This window comes from Sesamum indicum, linkage group LG6 (assembly GCF_000512975.1).
Source record: "Sesamum indicum cultivar Zhongzhi No. 13 linkage group LG6, S_indicum_v1.0, whole genome shotgun sequence".
In the NCBI taxonomy this organism is placed as follows: domain Eukaryota; kingdom Viridiplantae; phylum Streptophyta; class Magnoliopsida; order Lamiales; family Pedaliaceae; genus Sesamum; species Sesamum indicum.
In genome coordinates this window covers 7,240,011-7,262,108 of record NC_026150.1, presented here as the reverse complement: position 1 = coordinate 7,262,108, position 22,098 = coordinate 7,240,011, and the positions used below count along the sequence as shown (strand labels likewise).

Below are 22,098 nucleotides of genomic sequence, written 5' to 3'. Positions count from 1 at the left end.
TGGCACAAACAACCAAAAAGAAAGAAATGCCCCCCGTTATCATGGACCTAGACATTGAGGAGACCTCAGTCAATACTCCTGTTGGAAGATTAAGAGAAGAAGTGATCTAGTTGTGAAGGTGGTGGGCCCTCCAAAGGGGAGAAAGCCACGACCCCCTTGCTAAATGAAGCTTGAACCCCCACTTTTTAGTAAACAGTTTTTTGAAGTATACTATGGACATGGATATTGAAGGCTAGTTTGGCCTGAATGCTTTATAATATCTGCTCTACAATATTTCTACTTTGTTGTTGTTCTTTTTCTAGTTGAGTTTTGCCTCTTTCCTATGTACGTTTACTGTTGGTTTTGAGGCTCGTCGCCTTCAAGTGGTTGTTTTTTTTTTTCTGTAACTTTGATGTTTGTTGATTGAGAGTGGGATCTTCTTTGATCTGGTAGGTGTTGTAGACAAGATGTGATATTTGCCTTCCCCCTTTAGGTGAGCGGTAAAGCTTCATCTGCATGGTAATTCTTTGATAAGTAGAATAATGCTAGTCTTCATGGCTAGTTTTGGGAGAGATCCTCCCCTAAGAGTGGGCACATGACTTTCGTCCTAGCTCTAGGGATAGAGCTCTCTAGAGTTCATTTTCCTATAAAGAAACAGTAGTAATGTAGGGATACATTATAAGGAAGGATTACATTTGTGCATAGCATAGGTATGTATTCTTTAGGTACCTTTTCAAGGCGCATTGTTTGTGGGTGGGTCTCGGGCATACTTTAGGGTCAAGATCTTAGTTGCTAAAATGTGTCCACCTGGAGTGGGCCTTCCTTCATTGTTTCAAGAGACAGTTTCTTGAAGTATTTATATAAGATATGCTTTTGGTAGATGCCTTCTTAGCCCATACAAGGGGTATAGTCTTGTGTTTTGATAGGGAAGTTAATGATGGAGGTTTCTACTATTACTAGGGCTACTTTCATGCTTGTAGAAAGCAATATTTATTAGGTCCTGCACAAACCAAGGGTTATTAGGGAGAGTTTGTCCAAAGTAGGGGTTTGTTGATGCTTGTACAGAAGACAAAGCTTACTTAAGGGGATGCCGGCCTAGAGTAGGTCATGTTGATGCTTGTGTGGAAAATATGGCTTATTAAGGGGATATCTATCCAAAACAGGGGTTATTGATGCATCTGTAAAATACAGGACTTATTAGAAGGATGTATGCCTAGAACAAGGTTATTGAAGCCTGTGTGGAAGACATGACTTATTAGGAGGATGCTTGCCCAAGGTAGAGCTTTTAGGGGTAGAATTTTTATAGATTGTATAGTTAGAATAGGTGACCAAAAAGCCAATTAGATTAGCGATTTTGGAAACCATTCAACTAATCTTTATTTAAGCAATATTGTCCCAACGAATATGGTAAGTATTCGTCTTTGACACATGTATCTGTTGTGCTTACCAATTACATCACTGATTTAACGTCACAACAGATGCCCTCAGACCACTTGATGACCCATGTAGTTAGGCTGCAAATTGGATGGCGGCTTTGGAACCAACTTTTGAGGGTTGGTCTGATACATTTCAAGTCGAGGATCTCGAGACTAGGCAACGAGAATCCCATTGAGACTTGCTCTAAGTATTGCATTCATTGGATGAGTGCCACGTTTCATCGGCGACAGACATTGGACGTCTATGCAATTTCAGTGGGTTAGTTGACAAGGTAGTCAACTGACTGAACTGACTCGCGGGGATCGTCATATGGAAGCCTTGGAGGCTTGGTCGGCATGACACCAATCCCCAACTCCAATAGTACGGGAGTAGTTCTCAAACTTGAGGAATCACGACAGTCACGTGCATACGATGATTGTATCTTGGATCTGTGCGAGAGGTGATTGTGTCACAAACATGATCATCATAAGCCTTTTCTAGTACAGTCGGAGTATGTGGTGATGACGACAAGTTCTAAGAAGAGGATCCGTTCCCTGTCAGTATGTGACAGAGGTATCTCCTATGCACTTGGAGATGTGTTCACATTTTATGAACTTGTGGCCACAATCATAGATCAAATAGGAAAAAGAGGTTTCTATGTCGAGAAACATGGTGTAACATGATCTCAAGTATTAAGCATAGACGCCTAGTCTAGGATGGGAACCGACACCTAATTTCATGCTATAGACTAAGGTAGGGAGAGGGTAGACAAAAGGACTGTACTCGTATGGACTCAGGAGCCTAAATGTTCACAACAAAAATTTCACCTAGTCTCTAGTGCCTGGACTATTGCTAGACGGCCACCCATAGTGACGGACTTTCTTAATTAAAAGTTAATCAAGAAATATTAATTAAATTAGATTTAATTAATAATAGTGTTGGATACTAGCCCAAGTCTAGTTGAAAGGTGAACCTAAAGAGTCACACACAAATGATTGAGAAAGAACAAGGAATTAATTAGGAATTAATTCCATAAGATGTAAGTAATTGGATTACTCACATATGGGGGTCCATTGGATGGATAGCCCAAGTTTAAATTAATTGGATTAATTTAAATTGGGCTTGTCTTTATATAATTAATGAATTGAATTTCATTAAATAATAAGAGACAATTTGGGCTTAAGTATTTAATTGAATTAAATAAATTTTATTAAATTAGATTTAGTTAAAATTCATTAGGTCTTGAATTTATTTTACATAAAATTGGCCCAATGATTAAGTGCCACTAGCAAAATTGATGGAGGGAATATTGACCAAATAATTGCATTTTTGAAAAGTGCTAGCTTGGTCATATTTAGACTCTTCTCTATTTGAAATGGATTGAAGAGTTACCTTATAGATTATAGAATGTATCTAGATACATTCTTATTTATCTATTCAAGGTATATAAATATATTTTTTGTGTATGATTATTATGGTAATAATTCATTACACAATACAACACAAAAACTTTCCTCCTCCATCACAAAATTCGCCGCCCCCTCCATTATTCTCAAAGGATGAGTTTTTCTTTAATCTTGATTCTTTCTAGCAAAGGGATCAAGGTGTCGTTTCTCGATGTGGTGCAGATCATCTTTGGAGGATTTCTAAATTGGAATCTTGGGTGAACGTTCAACAAAACTAACCAGTTGGAAGCTCGAACTTTAAGAGGTAAATTTTGATTTTAATTTTTGCTTCTACTTTTATTTTCCCATCATAGCCTCGTATGATTATACTTTATTGTTGCATAAATTTTCATACTAAATCGAACGCCCGGGAACTCTAAAGGTGCACCCCTTGGTTTCGTTTGTTTTTTACGCTTCAATTTTCTTATTATGCATTTTTATTTATCGATTCCCCTAGCGCGTTCTGGGCAGTACACGCGATCCTTTCAAGAACAGAGATGTTGTTAAGTCTGTCTAGAAAAGGTCAATTAACATGGTGACATAAGTATTTATATTTTATTCTTATTTTTCGAAAGTTTGAATTATAAAATGAATCAATATCTGAAATCTTATTAGGAGTTGGATCAATTTGGGAAAACTCAAACAACAAATTAAGACCATCGATGATCTAACAACTGAAGTAAATAAATAATTAGTGTTATCTATATGTGTTCTTCTATATTACTTTTATGAAGTCTAAGATTTCTGTTGCTAACAACCTATGAGTAGTGTATGATTGATTCATGACTTAAGTTGAATGATTATATGGTAAAAGCAACATAATTAAATTATTGGTATTGCCTATATATGTTGTATTTTCCTTTTGATATTACTTTTATGTATGAATTGGACTGAAAATGAATTACTATATATGTTATGATCTATTTGATGCTTTACTTTGAATGATGATGTGGTGGAAGCAAGAACAGAAAGCGTATTTTCCATGTTCCATGAGTTATATGACATTGCCGCTATATGCTTGTGATGAAGAGATATGATGATATGTGGTCTTACTTTACTAGTTGCTTACAAGAACGATGATATATAAAAATAAGAGAGCAATGAGAATTGAATATAATTATTATGTGAATACCTCTTTAATTGGTCCCTATGAATCTGTGTGGCAAAAATAAATTCAAAAGAGTTGTAATGCAATATGAAAGGCCTCCATGCCTGTGTGGTTTACAAAGGGGAATTCACTTAAACATTGATTGATGAGTGGTGAGACTGAGTTGGCAAATAAAGACATTATATCCTTGTAAGCATATTAGAAAAGAAAATAGCGTGATTGATTGTCATGTTATGAGATTATTGCATTCTAAAGTAAAATGAGATGTGTTGGAATCCAACTGATGATAATTTATATATGTTGCCCATTGTTGTCTCGTTTGAACTTAACTTAACATACATGTATCGGTGATTCCTGTTGTTTAATTATTGAATTGCAGACTTATTCTTTTGTTAATATTTTTCAGGTGTAGATCTTGATGGTTTCACTCACCAAGCTATAGGTCTAAATTTTGTGTTACAAGTTGGGTTGAGCCAGTATCCATTGTTCTCCTCACAAGTAAAATAAAATTTAAAGTCATAAATTTTGAAAGTGTTAGTTACACACTAGAAGTAAGTATGGGATGTGAACCAATTATAAAAGTTCTATTTTGATATACTTAACAAATATATGTATGACTTTTAGATCAATTGATACTTGTGTTGGTTATGATGACGGGATTATTTATGGATATCCAATTGTGGGTTGGTCTATGTTGAAGTGGTTTAATTTAAGTGTGACATTTAATGGTGTTAGAGCATATTATCATTAAGAAGTGTGACATTTAGTGGTATCAGAGCGCATTATCATTGCATAGTGCGATAAGTTGGCCTAACCAAGTTGGTGTTGTATGTTGATGGAACGTCCACTGCTAGGAATGTGATCTTATAGGTCCTCCTCCAGGGCGTATGCCCAGTGATGGGGTGGGGGATACCATTCTCCTGGGCTGCAGTACCTCTCTCCCGAAGTTGTACAAGAAGGTGTAGACTGGCTCTAAGGGGGCTCCCAACTCCATTTGGTTGTAGGCTTCACTGAGTAGTATGTCAATCAAGCTTTCTGAGTTGATAAATCTTACTTCATAGTTTTCTTAAAGGGGGCATAACAACCAGGGTGTTAATATGAATGGGTTCTTCTACTATCAACACCTATCCAATTAACCAAAAGTGGGAACATAGAGCCCCTACCTCTCACTAGGGGTAAAGTGGTTGTAAGGCGCTTGCACCGACTCTTACGTCAAAGATCTCCATGCTGTGTGCTACTTTAACTTTGTAGTTTGGGCCTTCCTAGCTCGATGGAAGCCCTCGCTCCCCAATGCGTCCTCCCAAAATTATCTCAATGAGTTCTCTCTTTAGGAGATTTGACCGTTCATATTTTTTTTTCTGATACAAAGCTTTTGGTTTGCTTCGAGTGCTCTAACTACGAAACCCATGATATGACAAGCTAGCAAGCCCTAAGAAGGCACTCTAGCCTCATCGGAAATCTGAGGCTATTTAGATATATTTAGATAATACCACACATTCGAGAGCAAACCTTCCTTTCATATGAGAGATCGTAAAATTCCGTTAAATACATGTCGTCATTGGGTGATAATAATAATGGAAAAAGTAAAGCTAAAATCTTTGGAGATGTGGAATCGTTGGATGGATAAAGGAATTTGTGATTCGGCCCTACCTACTATATTCTTGGCCCGCACTTAAGCCACCCGGCGTCAGAAGGCAGTAGGATATCCATCGTTCTCCTACTCCGCTATTCCATTCCATTCTTATCGCCATTCTCTTCCACTTTCTTGCTTTTCAGTCCTTCTCTCCCACCCCGTATGAACGGCTATCGAATTCACTAGAAAATGGGCACTGGTGCATCTAGGAATCCTGACAGTAGCTCCCATGGCAGCGAAGAGAGAGAAGACCAAGCTGGGGGCCAGCTCTACGTCTCTCTCAAGATGGAGAACTGCAAGCTGAAAGAGGAACTTGCACCCCACGTTTATGGCTCTGTACCCCTCGTTGGCTCCTGGGATTCTTCCAAAGCAGTACGTTGGAATCATCGCCATCTTCCACTTCCTTCGATTTTATGTTATGTGCTTATTGGTTTCTTTATTTTTCCTAATTTAATAGCAAAATTTGCTCCGGATAGTGTTTTTGAACTTTGATGAAATGGGTTCACATTGTTACCCCGTTTGCATTATTGATTAACTAGCTGCTGTGAATTCATCAGCTCCCGATGGAACGAGAATCGACGTCTATGTGGGAATTAAGTTTTGTTGTACCTCCTAATCACGGTAATTAACAACGAATTTTCAGGCCAAGAGCTTTGGTTCCTTGAGGTTTGTGTTTCGGAACTTTACAGTCTAATATTTGTTGTCTATTCCTCTGTTTCTTTGTGATGTAATAGAGACGTTGGATTTTAAGTTTTTGTTGAAACCCAAGTATAGCAATGGCCCTTGCTTAGTGGAGGAGGGTCCAAACAGGCAATTGACAGGGGGTACATTACAAGGGGACCGGCCATCGGCCACGTTTAAGTTGAGCGATGATGCGGTTCTTGAGTACAGAGTGTTCATTAAAGCAGATAGGGTTTCCCCATTTGATCTTGCAGCAAGTTGGAGAGCATATCAGGAGAATTTCCAGCCTTCTAGCGTTCGTGGAATCCCAGACGTCAGTATAAACTCAGCTGCGGAAGCCAGTAATGAGGTAGGTACGGAACTTACTAAATAATGAGAAAGTGCTGACCTGCTAAGTATTTAATGGCTTCTTGAATTTCTAATATTGTAAAACTCTTTACCATATAGGATGTTGAGAGTTGCTCGTGTAAGCTTGTACTTTCTCTCTACATCTTTCTTGTCGGTTTCGGGTTTGTGTCATTTAAACTAATAGGATACTTTTCGTGGCTGAAAATGAATATGTAGCCCCTGCAAGTATTTCTGATCAGAAAAAACATATCGAATGCAGTTTTGCCTTTTTGTTCTGATTATGGAAAAAGGGATTCTCAAGCACATGGAAAGTTGTGAAAGCATTTATCTTCTTTATGCTTTTAAGTTATATTATAAAGAAATGTGTAGTTTTGAGTTTCTGATAACATGGTCCTCCCATCATACATATGAATGTCTTCGTTGAGTGATTAGCGAAGAGTTCCCTTCTCCTATGTTGATTGCTCGGTAAATTGGTACTTATTTGAATTTTGAAGTTTTCTAGAAACTGCAAAATTTTAGAAGCTTTTTAGTTAATCAAAAGATCTCAAAAATGTCCCAAACAAGTATTTTCGACATGCTACCTATTTACCACAATTTTATCAATTCTATTATTAGCTCGTTTCCGTTCAAGTTATCAGAAATTATGTGAAATCAACCTTTTTGGGTTCATTTGCGGCTTTTATAATTTTTATGCTTGAAATTCTTCTTGGATGGAGCTTCATAACTAAAATCCATCATATCATTCTTTTGACACTTTCCAATGCAGAATGGATCTTCGGCAAGTTTGGAGCTTGATCTTGAGCATTATGTTGTTCCAGCTCCAACAACATCTGCAAATTCAGGTCTGGTTTATGCAGCTAACATGACAGAAACTCCTAGGTCTTTGAGTCGTAGAGGGGTATTTTCCAAGACTGATGGCTCTAGTGGTGCATTACATTACCAGAGAGATACTGGTGTTTCTGTTGATCGACCTGATCTGACGGTGGTGTTCTTTTCCTTATCTATCATTTCTGATCTTATTCCTTGCCATAACATCCTTATGCAGTGTTCTTCATGCTTCCCGACACATAATGACCTGATATGCAAGAAACAATAATTTCCTGTAGATTGTTAGGTTTCCTGCTTGTTGTGGAGATAGTTGTCCATGTAATATATAATTAAGTGAGAGTGATTTTTGATAAACAAAATCTTCCACTTGCTATTGCATTGTCATCAGATTGCGATTTTTGTTTATGAATGTAATCTGTCCAGGAAATTGAATTGCTATTCCTTTGTCAAGACAGCAGAGCAATCATCCTCCTAATTTGGTTCTTAATATGAAAGGTTGGAGTTGGCTGCATTTCAATACAAAGAGGACTTAACGACTGTACATATGTTTATAGGTCATTTATAATTGTACTACAAAGTGATCTTTGAACATGCCTATGTATTATTACCATCTGAAAACTTGGTTTTAGCTTGTCTTTTATATATTCACAAATAATGATATGTCTTCCTTTTTGTGTGGACTCTGCCATGGTAATTTCAGCCGATGGAAGTCACTGTCCCAGATGCAGCCAAAATATCTTCAGGATCTGGCTTGGTCGAGTCAAAGTCGGTTGGAACTTTTTCACCTGTGCAGAAACAAGAAGGTCATAGAGGACTCTTTGTGGATAGGGGGGTAGGATCTCCTAGACTAGTGAAGTCAGCAAGTGCAACAACTTTCTTTGTTGATCTCAAACTTGATTCAGAATCCAAGGTTTGTTGTTCAAACCTACAGCATTCACTCTGAAGAATGCTTAAACTATATATCTCCCATCATGATGCCTACCTCTAATCCATTTCTCACTGTGTATGTTTAGAATTCCATGCCGGCTGCTGCAGGAGCTGTTGCAGCTGCAGCTGTAGCAGATCAGATGCTTGGCCCAAAGGAGGACAGGCATCTAGCAATTGTCTTAGTAATTTCCTCATATCTTCTAATACTTAAAATTTTCATTTTCTCTCTGGTATTTTTGTCAGAGATTGTTATTTACGTCCTGTTTTGGCTCCTTCCAAAGTTGTTCAAATAGAAGGAAGCTCTCCTTATGAGTTGGGGTTGGGTTATTTGATTGGATGTCAACCTTTGCTACTTGAATTTATGCTTACTACAGGTTGGGTTGCCTGCGCGGGGCAAAACCTTCACTGCAGCTAAACTTACTCGGTATCTTCGTTGGTTAGGTCATGACACCAAACATTTCAATGTTGGGAAGGTAATCAGGGGTGTTCTGTTATTTCTTTGGTCTTCCTATGAAGTTGTGTACAAGAGAAAGCTGCATTATTGTGTATTTCTGTTGCAGTATCGGAGGCTAAAGCATGGAGTTAACCAGGTACTATCAGTTGGTGACATATCTTTCTTCGTTTTTTCTATTGTTTCAGCAGAACTGGTTTGTGAATTTTCTGTATAATATTTTTATCCATCCTTCCAAAAGAAGATGATACAAAACATTGTAGATACCTCTTCAGCAGTCAAAACTAATATGTCCTCTCGTTGTGCTTTATTTTTGGTGCTAAAATAAAGAATAACTCCGCCCTTTTGCTTCTTTGGGCTGTTTTCTGCCTCGTGCATGTCTTTTGAAAGGTTTTGGCCTTTTTTCAAGTAATTCTTGTCAATCCAGACATAGTTTTTAGAGGTTATAGATATGGTCAGTGAAGCAAAACCACAGTCTAAGAAGCTTTCTTTACCTCAATATATCATGATATTTGTGTTGCATTTTGTTTTGGGAAAAAAGACAAGACAAACTGTAATGCTAAATTCATCATGAGCCAGAAGAAGCTTATCATCTTAGATCCAAGAAGTGTTTAAGTAATAGCTTAACTGGTCTCAATTCCATTTGCCTTTTCAGAATATTTTAAATGCCATTTTACCCTGTTGTTAGCCACTATTAATCTAATAGGAAAAAGGGAAAAAGAGAATGAAAGAAGATGAGTACTAACTTCCTCTTTTTGCAGAAGTTTGAGCTGTTGGATGTGTCATCCTCCATGATATTTTAGGAATAATACCTACATATGTATGTTTTGTTTCAGCATATTACTATGACTACTATAGTTTAGTCTTTAAGGTGCCATGAAAATATGGGATTACAATGTATGATGATATGTTCAGGGCATACAACTTGGAGAGAAATGGGCCAGCAATTGTTATCATATGTAACTGGACGATCTGTGCTTGCCATTTATGGTTCTCTACTTTCCTTTGAGCTTACTTGTCATTGATCTGAACCAACCTTCTTCTTTATGCAGTCTGCTGATTTTTTCCGAGGTGACAATCCAGAAGGCTTGGAAGCACGCAATGAGGTAACTTTTCCATTGGTGCTTTTAGAACTAGAAAATAATTATTAATGTTTTTGAGTTTATGTTAGATTCGATTTGATATTGTCAGCTGATGTTATCACTGTGTGCTTAGATTGCTATGTGATTTTCTCCTGGAATTTTCTTTTTCTGCTTGATGCTCTGATGGTTGTTATGAGATACTTTTTTGGAAATTGACATTCATTGAGACTCCTTTCTTCCAACTTGTTTGCTACGCTGCTCATTTTGGGATGTCCATAACTTAGGTTTCCATTTCCAAAGATTAAACTTCATTTGATTGCATTCTTACATCCTACGGTTTTAATTAAAAAAAAGGTCAGAGAACAAGTAATTTCTCTTGCTTATCTCTCTCATCTCGTCCCTCCTTTCTGCCTCACATGATGCATAGAAGCTGGGATACCAGATTTTGATGCTCATTTGTACAATTTGCTCTTTCCTCCGTCTCTCTCTAATATAAGATGGATACAGTATTGCGCCTGAGCATTACTTTGGGTTGTTTGGACTCAATGGTTTTACTGGTCAAAAACTCTCAGGCCCCGCCCTTCTATGCTACAGAAGCAACCAGCTTAAGCACCTTATTGTTCTATGGAAGGAGCATGATAAATATCTTCTATACACCAACAAATATAATAATAAAGGCTTCATGAAATTTTGTAACAGGAAAGCATATTGTACATTGATGCATGCAGACAGATACACATTATACTGTTAAAAAATGTGACTCGATTTAGTTTTAAATGTTTCTTTTGCATTCTTCATATTGGAGTTACACAATGACATAGTTCAAGCTGTGAACTTGTTTTTTATTCATTTGTTTTTACGTTACTTATAACCTCTATTGACCTTTTTCCTTGCGCATAGTTTTAATTCATGACCTGCTAGTAGGTAGCAGCACTTGCAATGGAGGATATGATATCTTGGATGCAAGAGGGTGGCCAGGTAAGTTACTTCATCTTTTTAGTGTGCATATGTATCTGGTACTTTATACTGCATTCTCTCATGATGTTTAGGTTGGGATATTTGATGCAACAAATAGTACAAGGAAAAGAAGAAATATGCTTATGAAAATGGCTGAAGGAAAATGCAAGGTACAGTACTGAGTTTTAGTTACTTTATCATCTGGAAATTTATAATTGTTTCACTAAAATTAATTATCAGGTCTCTATACCTTTGTTGATTATCACCATTTGTGTTAAGTATATTTCAGTGAAAATCTTTACATATATTATGATGTGCTTGATGTGCATCGCGTGAAAGATGGTTGTATGATGCCACCTGAGGAACTTTTAGTTTCCTCATTCTTCCCTTCTTCTTTTGGGTGTTTCTGGGCCGCTTAAGGAACTTTTATTGCATATATGTGTATGAATTTGCGATGTGTGTGTGATGTACTGTATAAACTATATGCTTCTCCTTTTTATATTATTAACAAAATACGATAGACTAGTCATTGTAGGCCTAGAGGATTTCAAAACCTACAACTGCACTTGGAGTTAGTATATCCATTTCAAGTTTACCCTAAACTTTGAACTTTGCAAGTGGGTTCCAGGGAAGCTCTAAACTTTCAATTAAGTTCAGTTAAAGAATATAATTCAAATTGGCTGATAAAGAATTACACTTGTACTATCCTGTTTGTGAAGGTGTTGTAGACATGGTCATTTAAATTGTTTAAAGCAGCTATGTGCTGGAAACTTGTATAGGCTTGTGCGGCATTTACCTTGGTTGTTTAACTCTTGCTTTTCGGAGTCATTATAATGTTTTACATTCGTGTGCTGAATCTTTTCACTTGATGTCTGATATATGATCAATGCTTTTTTACTCACAGATTATCTTTTTAGAGACACTATGTAATGATCGGCAGATAATTGAAAGAAATATACGTCTCAAAGTTCAACAAAGCCCGGACTATGCAGAAGAGTATGATGCAAGAAAACTTCCATTCTTCTTGTACACCCATACGATTACATTGTGATTTGTGGTATGTTTCAGGCCAGATTTTGAAGCTGGGTATCATGATTTTAAAGTCCGACTAGAAAATTATGAAAAGGTAGGTCCTTGAACGTACTTTTGCTGGTAGCCTCCGATGGTTTTCTTCAACAGATATTGTGGAGAAAAAACATATTTTACAGGTTGCCTTACTTCTGAATTAGGTTTATGAGCCAGTGGATGAAGGCTCTTATATCAAAATGATTGATATGGTCAGTGGCCACGGTGGACAAATACAAGTAAATCCCCTTTCCATTATTGCACATTGTATCTATTCATTTCAGCACCTAACCTATTTATTCAATCAATAGTTGCCTAAACTTTTCCTAAAAACTTGGTGAACTATTGTTTCATTGTGTTCAAGGTTGCTTCAACATGATCCCATTGACCTGTGTAAGGAACGGGATTATGTTGTTGTTAACAGAATGATACTTGAGATTTTGTTTCTGCCTGTGTAACATAATTACGGAGAGAGCTGGCCCAGTCTTGAACAGAAGAAAAATAATCATTTTATGATTATTGTTGCGTAGAAAGAGAGAGTATAGGTTAAACAGTGGTTTTTGTATGATCATGCCAGAATATACCTTTTCTAATATTTTCCCTCTTTTCTTCCTTGAACTTCTTGTGTTACTGTCGCTCTGTCCAAGATAAAACTTTAGATGGAATGCTATGTGGTTATCTTATCAATTTCATGGGATGTTATGAAACAGGTGAACAACATTAGTGGCTACCTTCCTGGGCGGATAGTATTCTTCCTGGTATGTTGCAATTCATCTTTTATAGTGATTGGCTTGTGTTTCTGTCATAATGCTGTATTGATATATGCTTGTATCTCTCATCTGATCTGATCTTACTTTCCTCACCATACCACATGTATTAGGATCCAGGATACTTGCTAGGGACTATCTAACATAAGAAATCAAGATGCTTAGATGATGACAAAATCCTCTTTTGAATGATTGGAGGGTATTGTGCTCTTTTTAGATGTTAGTAATGGATTTCCTATGGTAAAATTTTTCCGAGCTGCAAGATTGCTGCTGTTGTAAGATAAAGTTTAAATTCTGATTCTTATGTACTAAGGTTTAGTTTCATGGCTCGTCAATGACACTTGTATTACACATGTTGAAGTATAACATAATGTGCTTGAGTCAGTTGGTTTAACACGTTTTTTGTACATATTCTGCATATTGGTTATAGTCATGACTCATGATCACTTTAGAGATAGCATCTTCACTTGATATTTCGTCCTATCTGGAAACCCTTGAAATAATATTCCGTGATTAATCCTAAATATTATTATCAATCTGAAATGGGATTCATTTGTTGGTCAATGCTTGCATTGAAATTAATATAGGGCAAGTGAAACTAATTACAGAGAGGTGTTAAAAATAGAATTGATTATGATAATTGACATTCTAATTTGATTGATTGAGGTGATGGGAGATATATACAATATATCTATATATATCTATTGTGTATTAATATAACTACATACATGTACAAAAGAAATATATATAGATGCTAATTAGGAATTTAGTGTCTAAATTTACATTCAGTGGACTTATTATTTTGTGATGACACAAAGTTCAAGTTCAATGTTTTAAACTAATACGTAACTTGCCAAAAAAATAGAATCAGTTGTTCTAGTTGAATGTTTTCGCTACTTTCAGCCTATTGAGATAGTTCTATTATTTCAGTGTTCAATTGAGGTTTTTAAAAGATATAGGAATTCTTATTTGTTGAAAAATATTAATTTCTTACCATTTAGAGATTAAAGAGATATATGGTAATATTTTCTTCCCCAAAGGGCAAATCTGTTAAGGAAATTTGTTACATTATTTTTGATATTTTGTTAAACCAAGGTAAACTTGGTTAGGTTGAACATATAAGTCAATTGAGTCCTATTCTTTAGGAGATAATTATTATGTCAAATTACTTTCTATCTTTAGGAGAAGATGATGATGATGATAATAATTATAATGTTGTTAAATTGCATAATTGCCATCAAATTAAAAAAATTAAGAGATATTTTGGGTTACAAAATATTTCCAGGAATCCTTAAATGCTATTCATGCTTTAAAAATAGGTATGGGTAATGTTTTGTGACAATTAATAGTAGGACTTCAATAATTAACAAGAACAACATTTGCCGGCTGGCCACAATCACATCTCATCAACCTCTAAAGTTGAATTATATGCACAAACCAAGATACAATTTAAGTTTAGGAAATAAGTAACAAAGACTTCGAAAAGTTGTCATAATTTTTGAGAAAAATGTAGACATTAAAAATTGACTTGAAATGTTAGGTTCATAAATAAAGTTCTATGTTTTCATGTCTTCATTAGCCCCCAACGCATTTTTATTTTAAATAAGCTTTACAAGTTGTGTGCAACATACAAGAAACTGAACCTATAGAATCCCTTCAAAGGAATACCAGCTAAATGTTCCAATTTAAAAGTAACTCCGTGGAAGGAAAATGATCGACTTAAAAATTATACATAATTTCTCTACCCCATTTTTCAAGACATAGCAAATTATTAAATACTTGTGGATTTTGCAGGACCTTTCTATCCCGATAGATAGTCTTATCTTAGTTTTAGCTCTTCTAATTACTTGAACTCACCCAATAATTAGCTGAAAAATAAAAAGAAAAGAATAATAAAAATTGACAGGGACCAAGTATGATGATAAACCGTGATTTATTATTCTTCGTCAAATGCTTAATCCCTGTTATGAGAAATTTTCATATTTCAAAACATTGTGGTCCTTTTCCTGGAGCTGTTACAATCTGTCCTTTCTTTGGATTGTTATTCTTAAAGCTGTAACATTCTTGTCCATGTATTAGTTTTAAGAACTTTCTGAATTGTGATAGAAAGAATGATAGTTTTGGTATAAGTTTCTGTTAAGATGATTATTGTAGAAAATGTTTAGGAAGTATGTCAGTTACTCACTGTTGAAAAGAACTATTTCCTTTATTATATGAATTAGCTGCAGTCTCAGAATGCACAATTTCCCTCTTAATTTGTTTTTTCTTCATTATTCACTTTATTTGTTCTCCATCTACTTTTGCCCTTTGGAAGGTATTCCTGCTACCAGATATGACTTCAAATGTCATTGCTTGTTATTTTGCAGGTAAATACGCATCTGACACCCCGTCCAATTTTGCTCACCCGGCATGGGGAGAGCCTAGACAATGTTAGAGGTCGAATTGGGGGTGACAGCGTCATAAGGTTCTCTCATATGTGGAATATGAAGCATCATTGTTTAACTTTCTTTACTTCGGGTTCCAAATTATATATCTTAGCTATATGTGTTTTGCTATGTGGATTATGAAGACATTCTTAATTCCCTTTACCTGCATTCCAAATCCTTTGTAGCCAAAATTTTCATTCATTTTTTGATTATAACAATGCATTCCACGAAAGGACTCAAATAAATCTGAGCTATTCTTACCTAAGATAATAACCATGAAAAGTCTTGTAACAAATAACTGGCTAATTTGCATCTGCTTACGTTGAAAACCAAGAGTGATGGATGGAAAGAAGACTTGTGCAATTATGGTTGGTCAAGAAAAAAAGAGTGCTCCAAAAATCCATTAAGAAATTATAGGTTGTTGGCACTGTTGTTCAAGAACTCCATTTATTTTTTATATTTAGAAAATTATGGATCTCCACTAGCATGGAAATAAGAAAATTTACATTACCAATGCTTGTTATTTTTTCTTGTATTTTATTTGATTTATCCATGCAGATTTGGTTTCTTCCAGATAATCAATGATTAGTTGCATATCATTTATCACAGAACTAACCTATTAATTAATTTATTGTTTTTTGCAGTGACTCTGGTGAGCTTTATGCAAAGAAACTTGCAAATTTTGTGGAAAAACGTCTTAAAAATGAAAGGGCTGCTTCTGTAAGTATTTTCAATTACTGAATCTAGACTATGTCCATTTTAATAAAATCTTCTGCAAAGTCTTGTGATCTGAATTCAATTGACTTTAAGATTGACAAATTTTCCTTGCAAGTCATGTGCAATGATAAAGGAAGGGTAGAGGTACTTATTTTGTCTTTCAGTCAGGTAAAAGTTTTGAACAGTTGTGCTGGTTCTAATTTTAGGAAACAAATCAAGTCAGAGAGAAGCCTTTTCTCATGCTATTGCAATCTCACATTTTTTTATTATTACCTACATTATGATCATCACCTTTTTCTTTTTGTTTTGGCTTTTGTGAAGCAAGGGAATAAGGAGTCAGCAGTACTATTAATGCTGCTAATATGAGATGGCAGTGTTTCAATGAATGTTTCTGTTTGTTTTCAAATTACTTGGTCTGAATGTTTAGCATGAGTTGTATCTCTCTATCACTTTCTCTGTTAGTAGTCTATAGACAACATCTTACCTCAATAATATGAATTATGGTGGTATTGTGACTACGTCTACTATGCATAAAATTTTCTGATGAAGTTTATGATTGTAAATGCTGTTTCTCTTTTGGTTAGATATGGACTAGCACATTACAGAGAACAATTTTAACAGCAAGCCCGATAGTTGGATTCCCAAAGGTTGTGTAATAACATTCATTATTTCCTTGACCATATAAAGTCTAATTATTAGCTATTGCCAGCTTCTTTTCAACTGACATCTGATTTCTCATGCGTACTCCTTGAAGATACAATGGCGTGCACTTGATGAAATTAATGCAGGTGTATGTGATGGGATGACATATGAAGAAATAAAGAAAAATATGCCCGAGGAGTATGAGTATGCTCCAGTTCTTGTTTCTTCCCTTCCTAATGATCCTTTTTTCTATTTTTTGCATCAGAACATTTTACTACTGGAAAATGGTTTAATGCATCCCGTGGACATCCTGCCTAGTTATTTTTTTAAATCACTGTTCAGTTGACAAATGAAGAGTATTAATACTCGCATCTTCGTGATTTATCATTGAATTGGGATAAAAATAGAAAGAAGCATTGTGTCCATTATATGCAATTTTTGAGAGTAACTACTCATGCTTGCAAAATAATTTGTGTTATCATCTGTGGGACAAAGCATTACATTTATGAATTTGGCATGTGAGATCAACAATCTAAATATTCCACTGATGTGGTGAGGGAAATCTGTTAAGCAAGAGTCTAGGGAAAGGAATTTGTTTCGAATTTCCGCTACTGGCAATGAAAATGCAGGGGACTTGGAGAGCTGAGTCTAAAATGTTACATGTGATGTATGAAGACTGTGTTATGATATCTTAATCTGCTGGGGAATGATGTCAAGGTGCTTTAGAAACTGGCTTCCATTTGACACCTCTTATAAACGTCATGCTTGAGCCATCTCAGTTGGACCTTGACACACAAAAAACTTTTTTCTTCCCCATCACAATATGTTTCCTGAATATCCAATAATATTTTTTTCTAAGGTTGTTTTGTTTCTATCCAGCTTCATATGGTAATAAAAGCCATAAAACTAATATTACAACTTCTTACAATGTCATGGACATTGTGAGGACTTCACCATAAGAGACCCTTAAATTTTGTCCTTGTATTTTCAAATTATATGAGATATCTTTTTGAGTAGGAAACTGACCTTATATTGAAGATAGACTTGAAAATTTGCCTTAAATTTTGATTGTTGGCTTACAAGCATATGCTAAAACTTGTATGGCCATAGGTCCGCTAAGTTTGGCATAATTGTTATACAACTCCTTTGAGCATGAACTTGTTAATCAATTGATCCACATGGCAACCACGTTATCACAATTAAGTAGACAAAGTGTGACTGGCATATAATTAGATTTTTGGCGCCTAACATTGTGTGTATTATCCTGGGAATTTCCTTGAGATGCCTTTGGATTGAAGAATTTGGATTTGGTGGAAGAATTTGGAGAAAGGATTTTTACTCAAATAAAGCAATTGGGTTGAAAGAAATTACTCCATTGGAACATAATTTTGAAATCAATCAATATTCAACAAATTATACTCAATTTGAAATCTTTTAAATTCAGAATGATCCAAACAAATTCAAATGATTTGTTATTAAGGGTTTAAAATCCATATCCTTCAATCCATCAGTAGGATATGAGAATTATTTTTTGCCAAATTGAATGCTGCCTTTACACTGGAAAATCTTCTCATTGAGGGAGTTTTGGGAAAACTAGCAGAGTCCTTGAGAACCAGTTAGGTTTGTCCATTTCACATAAGTGTCTCTTCCTCAATCAGGGGCCACAGCTTCTCCCTGTTTTGAGCTTATGGATGAAACCAGTGAAACTATATTGTGAAGCTTCTAGTACACTTTTAACTGCCCAAGTTCAGACATAAGAGACGTCCAGTTGAAGTTTTCACATAGGCTGAACAAGAAGCTCAAGTTGCCAAAAACCTGATGGCAAGTTCCCACACCCAAGCATTGTTCTCTCTAGTGGCTTGGGATTGGATAACAGTGCATCTTGCTGCTAGCTTTTAAAATTGATTTGATCTGTTTAGTTATTTTTCGTAGATTTTAATCCCATTACATTGTATGAAACTATAAGACCAACTGTTGCATTAAGAATTATTTTTCCACATTAGATTACTCAGCCGCCAAACAACTAAACCAAATTAACCTCTTTCCAAGCAGATTATTCCTGTCATCTATTTTCTATAATCTATATTTTTGTTCTGTAACTTCTGTTTTCACCTTTCCAAGTTATTCATTTAGTGTTCTTGAGCGTCTCGCACTACTTTTTGGTCATTAGCTGAGGTTATTTTTGTCTGCGTATCACAGATCACGTAAAAAGGACAAATTGAGGTACAGATATCCTCGTGGGGAATCTTATCTTGATGTTATACAAAGGTTCGTGTTCTGCAGATCTAATGATCTATTTGCCATGGGAAACAAAAAGCTTAAACTTTACAATGCTTAGTGCAAGTTATTTGCCTTTATCCATTTCTCAGGCTGGAGCCAGTGATTATTGAGCTCGAACGGCAAAGAGCTCCCGTTGTGGTGATATCTCATCAGGTTATACATTTAAACAAATAACCAATTTTTCTCCTGAAAAGAATTGTGCTTCAGATGCCAAATGATCTCTTTGGAATTTTTTAGGCAGTTTTGAGGGCTTTGTATGCTTATTTTGCTGATAGGCCATTGAAAGAGGTTCCCCACATTGAGGTAATATATTCATGGTAACTAGTACTTGTAGTAGTTTACTATCTATATGCATTTGACATAAAGCACTAAAATATACATTGAATTATTACAATCAGATTCCAAGATGCGGTTCTACTAGATTTAATATTATCAACATGATTCTTCGTGGAATATCTGGTGGAATGTATTATGAGTTTACCAATTCTCAGCGAATGACATTTTTATAGTTTAAGATGCGAAGCTACTTAAAGAATTTTTTACTTGAGGATCTGTAGTTTGAAGCTATAACTGCTGTAGATCTTCTTTTTCGGCTAGCATCAGAAAGAATCTATTTAACCTCTCCTTGGCTAGGTAACTAATAAGAGTCTGTCTAATCTAATCTTATCTCTGTTGATAGTCATGTATGTGGTCAGGATCAGTTTGTTCATCTAATTATTGCAGAAAATAAAAATTAAAGTGATGTTGATGGTGAATTTCTTTCGGAGGATGTGTAGGTCTCTACCATGGGATGACTTGGGAATTTTATGTTCAATAACAGTGGCATAATGTTAAAAATATAACCTTTCCACAGGTGCCCTTCGGCTCCCACCCTCAGCTGGATCCTAGGTTTAATATGTTCCTAACAACGTAAAGAGCTTGCTAGTCTCAACCCTGTCCTTGTGAAAATAGCTGAGTAAACAATTGTCACGCTCGTCACAAATGAACTTCACTAACAGTTTTTCTGGCAAAGAATACAAAGAACACTTATTTCAGAAGTAATATCAGTCTAGCCATAGTTTAGTACTTCAACATGCTGAACCAATTGACTATGTTACCTAGGATCATCTACTACATTAGGTCTAGAATTCTGTTTTTTTGGATCCATAGGCTTTAATTTGGGACCCCACCTACCTGCTTCACTCAATAAATGTAAAACACAATATCTCCAGATACTGCACTAATATGTGCAACTTTGATGCTAAAAAATTGAAGGGACCTAGATCTTTGGTTTCTCAATGTCTGACTTGAGAAATGACTTGAACTTCTGAATTCCTTGCTTTTCTTCTCTTTTGATAAGTATATCTCTACACAAACAGCTAAGAGTATCTCATGATTGGAATTTCTGAAGTAGAAGAATTATCAACAGCCCATCTTTGTAGGTTAAAGATTAGCACAATACTATTGAAATGATCAAACCTGGATTGTCGAGATTGTAATGGTTACAAGAGTACTTTTAAGATGTGACATGACTACTGGCTCTTTTAGAACAACAAATCCTTTATAAGATCATGGTTCTGCAGGAGATAGGGAGATAAATAGAAATAACCTTTGGAATGGGTGAAAACATAATAGACTGGCACTTAACGAAAATATGAATATATCCATCGACTATGAGCCTAGGAGAGTTGATTCTACCATTAGGCTTTACTTACACCCAACATTGGACTTGCCTGTGTGTACAGGAACCGATCACAATTATCTTCAGCAAAAATCTCTACGCTGACATGCACCATTGAATAGCTGGACACATAATGAAGGGGATGCCCAACCACAAGACAATATGACATTGATGTCAATTTTCGACAAAAGAAATGAAACCAGATAATTCAATTATGAGTTCAAAATACTCCATGTGAAACACATTGGTAAAGAAAGCTGGTACCTTGAGATCTGATGGAACTTATACTAAAACAAATTATCAACAATCTGAAGAAAAAAAAAAAGAAAAAACAAATGAGAAGAAACCTTTAACTTGAAGTAGTGATTTGGCACAACACTCAACACTAATTATTAAGGGCGACATCCGGAAACTTTTAGAACTTCCACTTTCTCTGCTCTCCCCTTAGAGATTTTTGTTTAAAGTTACTTTGGCTTTACTGTTTCCTTTACGACATTGAATTACTGAAGTTTCTCTAAGGAATCCATGAATACCCAGTGCCAAAAAGATAAAGTGGTATTTATGAACAAGACCATATTCCTAACTAGCAAAACGGGTATGCAAATATGTGATTATCTGCGAATGAAGTACATTTAATTTTCAGATTCTCGTTGGTGGATTTTCTGTTGGTGGTCTTTAGCGATGGTAAAATGAACACTGGATGAGGTGGTCTAGATCACACGTTAGGTTCACATCATGGCAAATGAGTAGTTATTTGAAGAAGTTCCTGAGAAGTTTACACCAAGTGTTGTGATTTTCGGTGCATTATCAGTTTGCTGAAACCAGCAGGTTAGAATAGCTCATTTGCATTTTCAGTGATTCTGGATGACTCGAGGTGGTCGTATCATGTTTTTAGTGGTGGCTGTTGCGTACAGCGCTTCTTCATTTTGCTTCTTTTAATATAGCATTATAGAAAACGCTTGATATGCTTGATTAGTAGAGGTTGCCATATATCTGATTGCAGTTTTCCCTGAGGTTAGGTTTTTCATTTTTTCATGATGTCTGATCCTAATACTGAAACTGCATACCTGTTCCATACATTTGAACTCTAAATACATTTCTATATTTAAATGCAGATGCCACTTCACACAATAATAGAGATACAAATGGGAGTTACTGGCGTGCAGGAGAAAAGATACAAGCTCATGTGATAGCTGGCGAAAACTTAACATCTTCAGTAGTAAGCTTCAATTCCTTAAAGCTAACAAAGCTCAACACTTTTAGTAATACAAAGTGACACAAACATTATGTCGTCAGTTCATGTGAATTGCTTTTACTGCCAGGGTTTTGTTAAGACAGGAAATAAAATTTACAACTGCTGGCACCTCAATATGTCAATACACCATTAATTGGAACTACTGGAAACAATCATTAATCTCATGGCCCCCTCCTGTAATTTTCCATCTTAATTTACTTATTTACTGGCTGTAAGCGATTCTTGGGCTTGCCATGGAATCGGAATAGATGCAGAATATGTTCAAATTTGTTTGGAAGTAAATCTGATTTGAGCTTCAAGTTTTGAGCTCCTTATCAAATACTGGGTGTTGGCAGAGTTGCTCTGGATAGCTGACGTTAAAATGTTGGGAACCAGCATCCATGTGTAATTTGGACGGACGTAGTGGGTTGAACCCGTTGCATCTGAGATCT

The 22,098-nt window shown here is 35.8% G+C and overlaps 1 protein-coding gene across 1 annotated transcript; it reads left to right on the top strand.

Moving 5' to 3' along the window:
• On the top strand, nucleotides 5,521-21,986 carry LOC105163953 (6-phosphofructo-2-kinase/fructose-2,6-bisphosphatase). Its single transcript, XM_011082489.2, has 23 exons — nucleotides 5,521-5,953; nucleotides 6,139-6,202; nucleotides 6,316-6,611; nucleotides 7,377-7,592; nucleotides 8,139-8,348; nucleotides 8,452-8,547; nucleotides 8,740-8,838; nucleotides 8,926-8,955; nucleotides 9,869-9,922; nucleotides 10,823-10,876; nucleotides 10,948-11,025; nucleotides 11,760-11,851; nucleotides 11,924-11,981; nucleotides 12,085-12,159; nucleotides 12,631-12,678; nucleotides 15,054-15,151; nucleotides 15,758-15,833; nucleotides 16,415-16,477; nucleotides 16,585-16,676; nucleotides 18,672-18,740; nucleotides 18,842-18,905; nucleotides 18,990-19,055; nucleotides 21,528-21,986. The coding sequence occupies exons 1-23, from the start codon at nucleotides 5,771-5,773 to the stop codon at nucleotides 21,600-21,602; spliced, it is 2,256 nt and encodes a 751-aa protein (XP_011080791.1). The 5' UTR covers nucleotides 5,521-5,770; the 3' UTR covers nucleotides 21,603-21,986.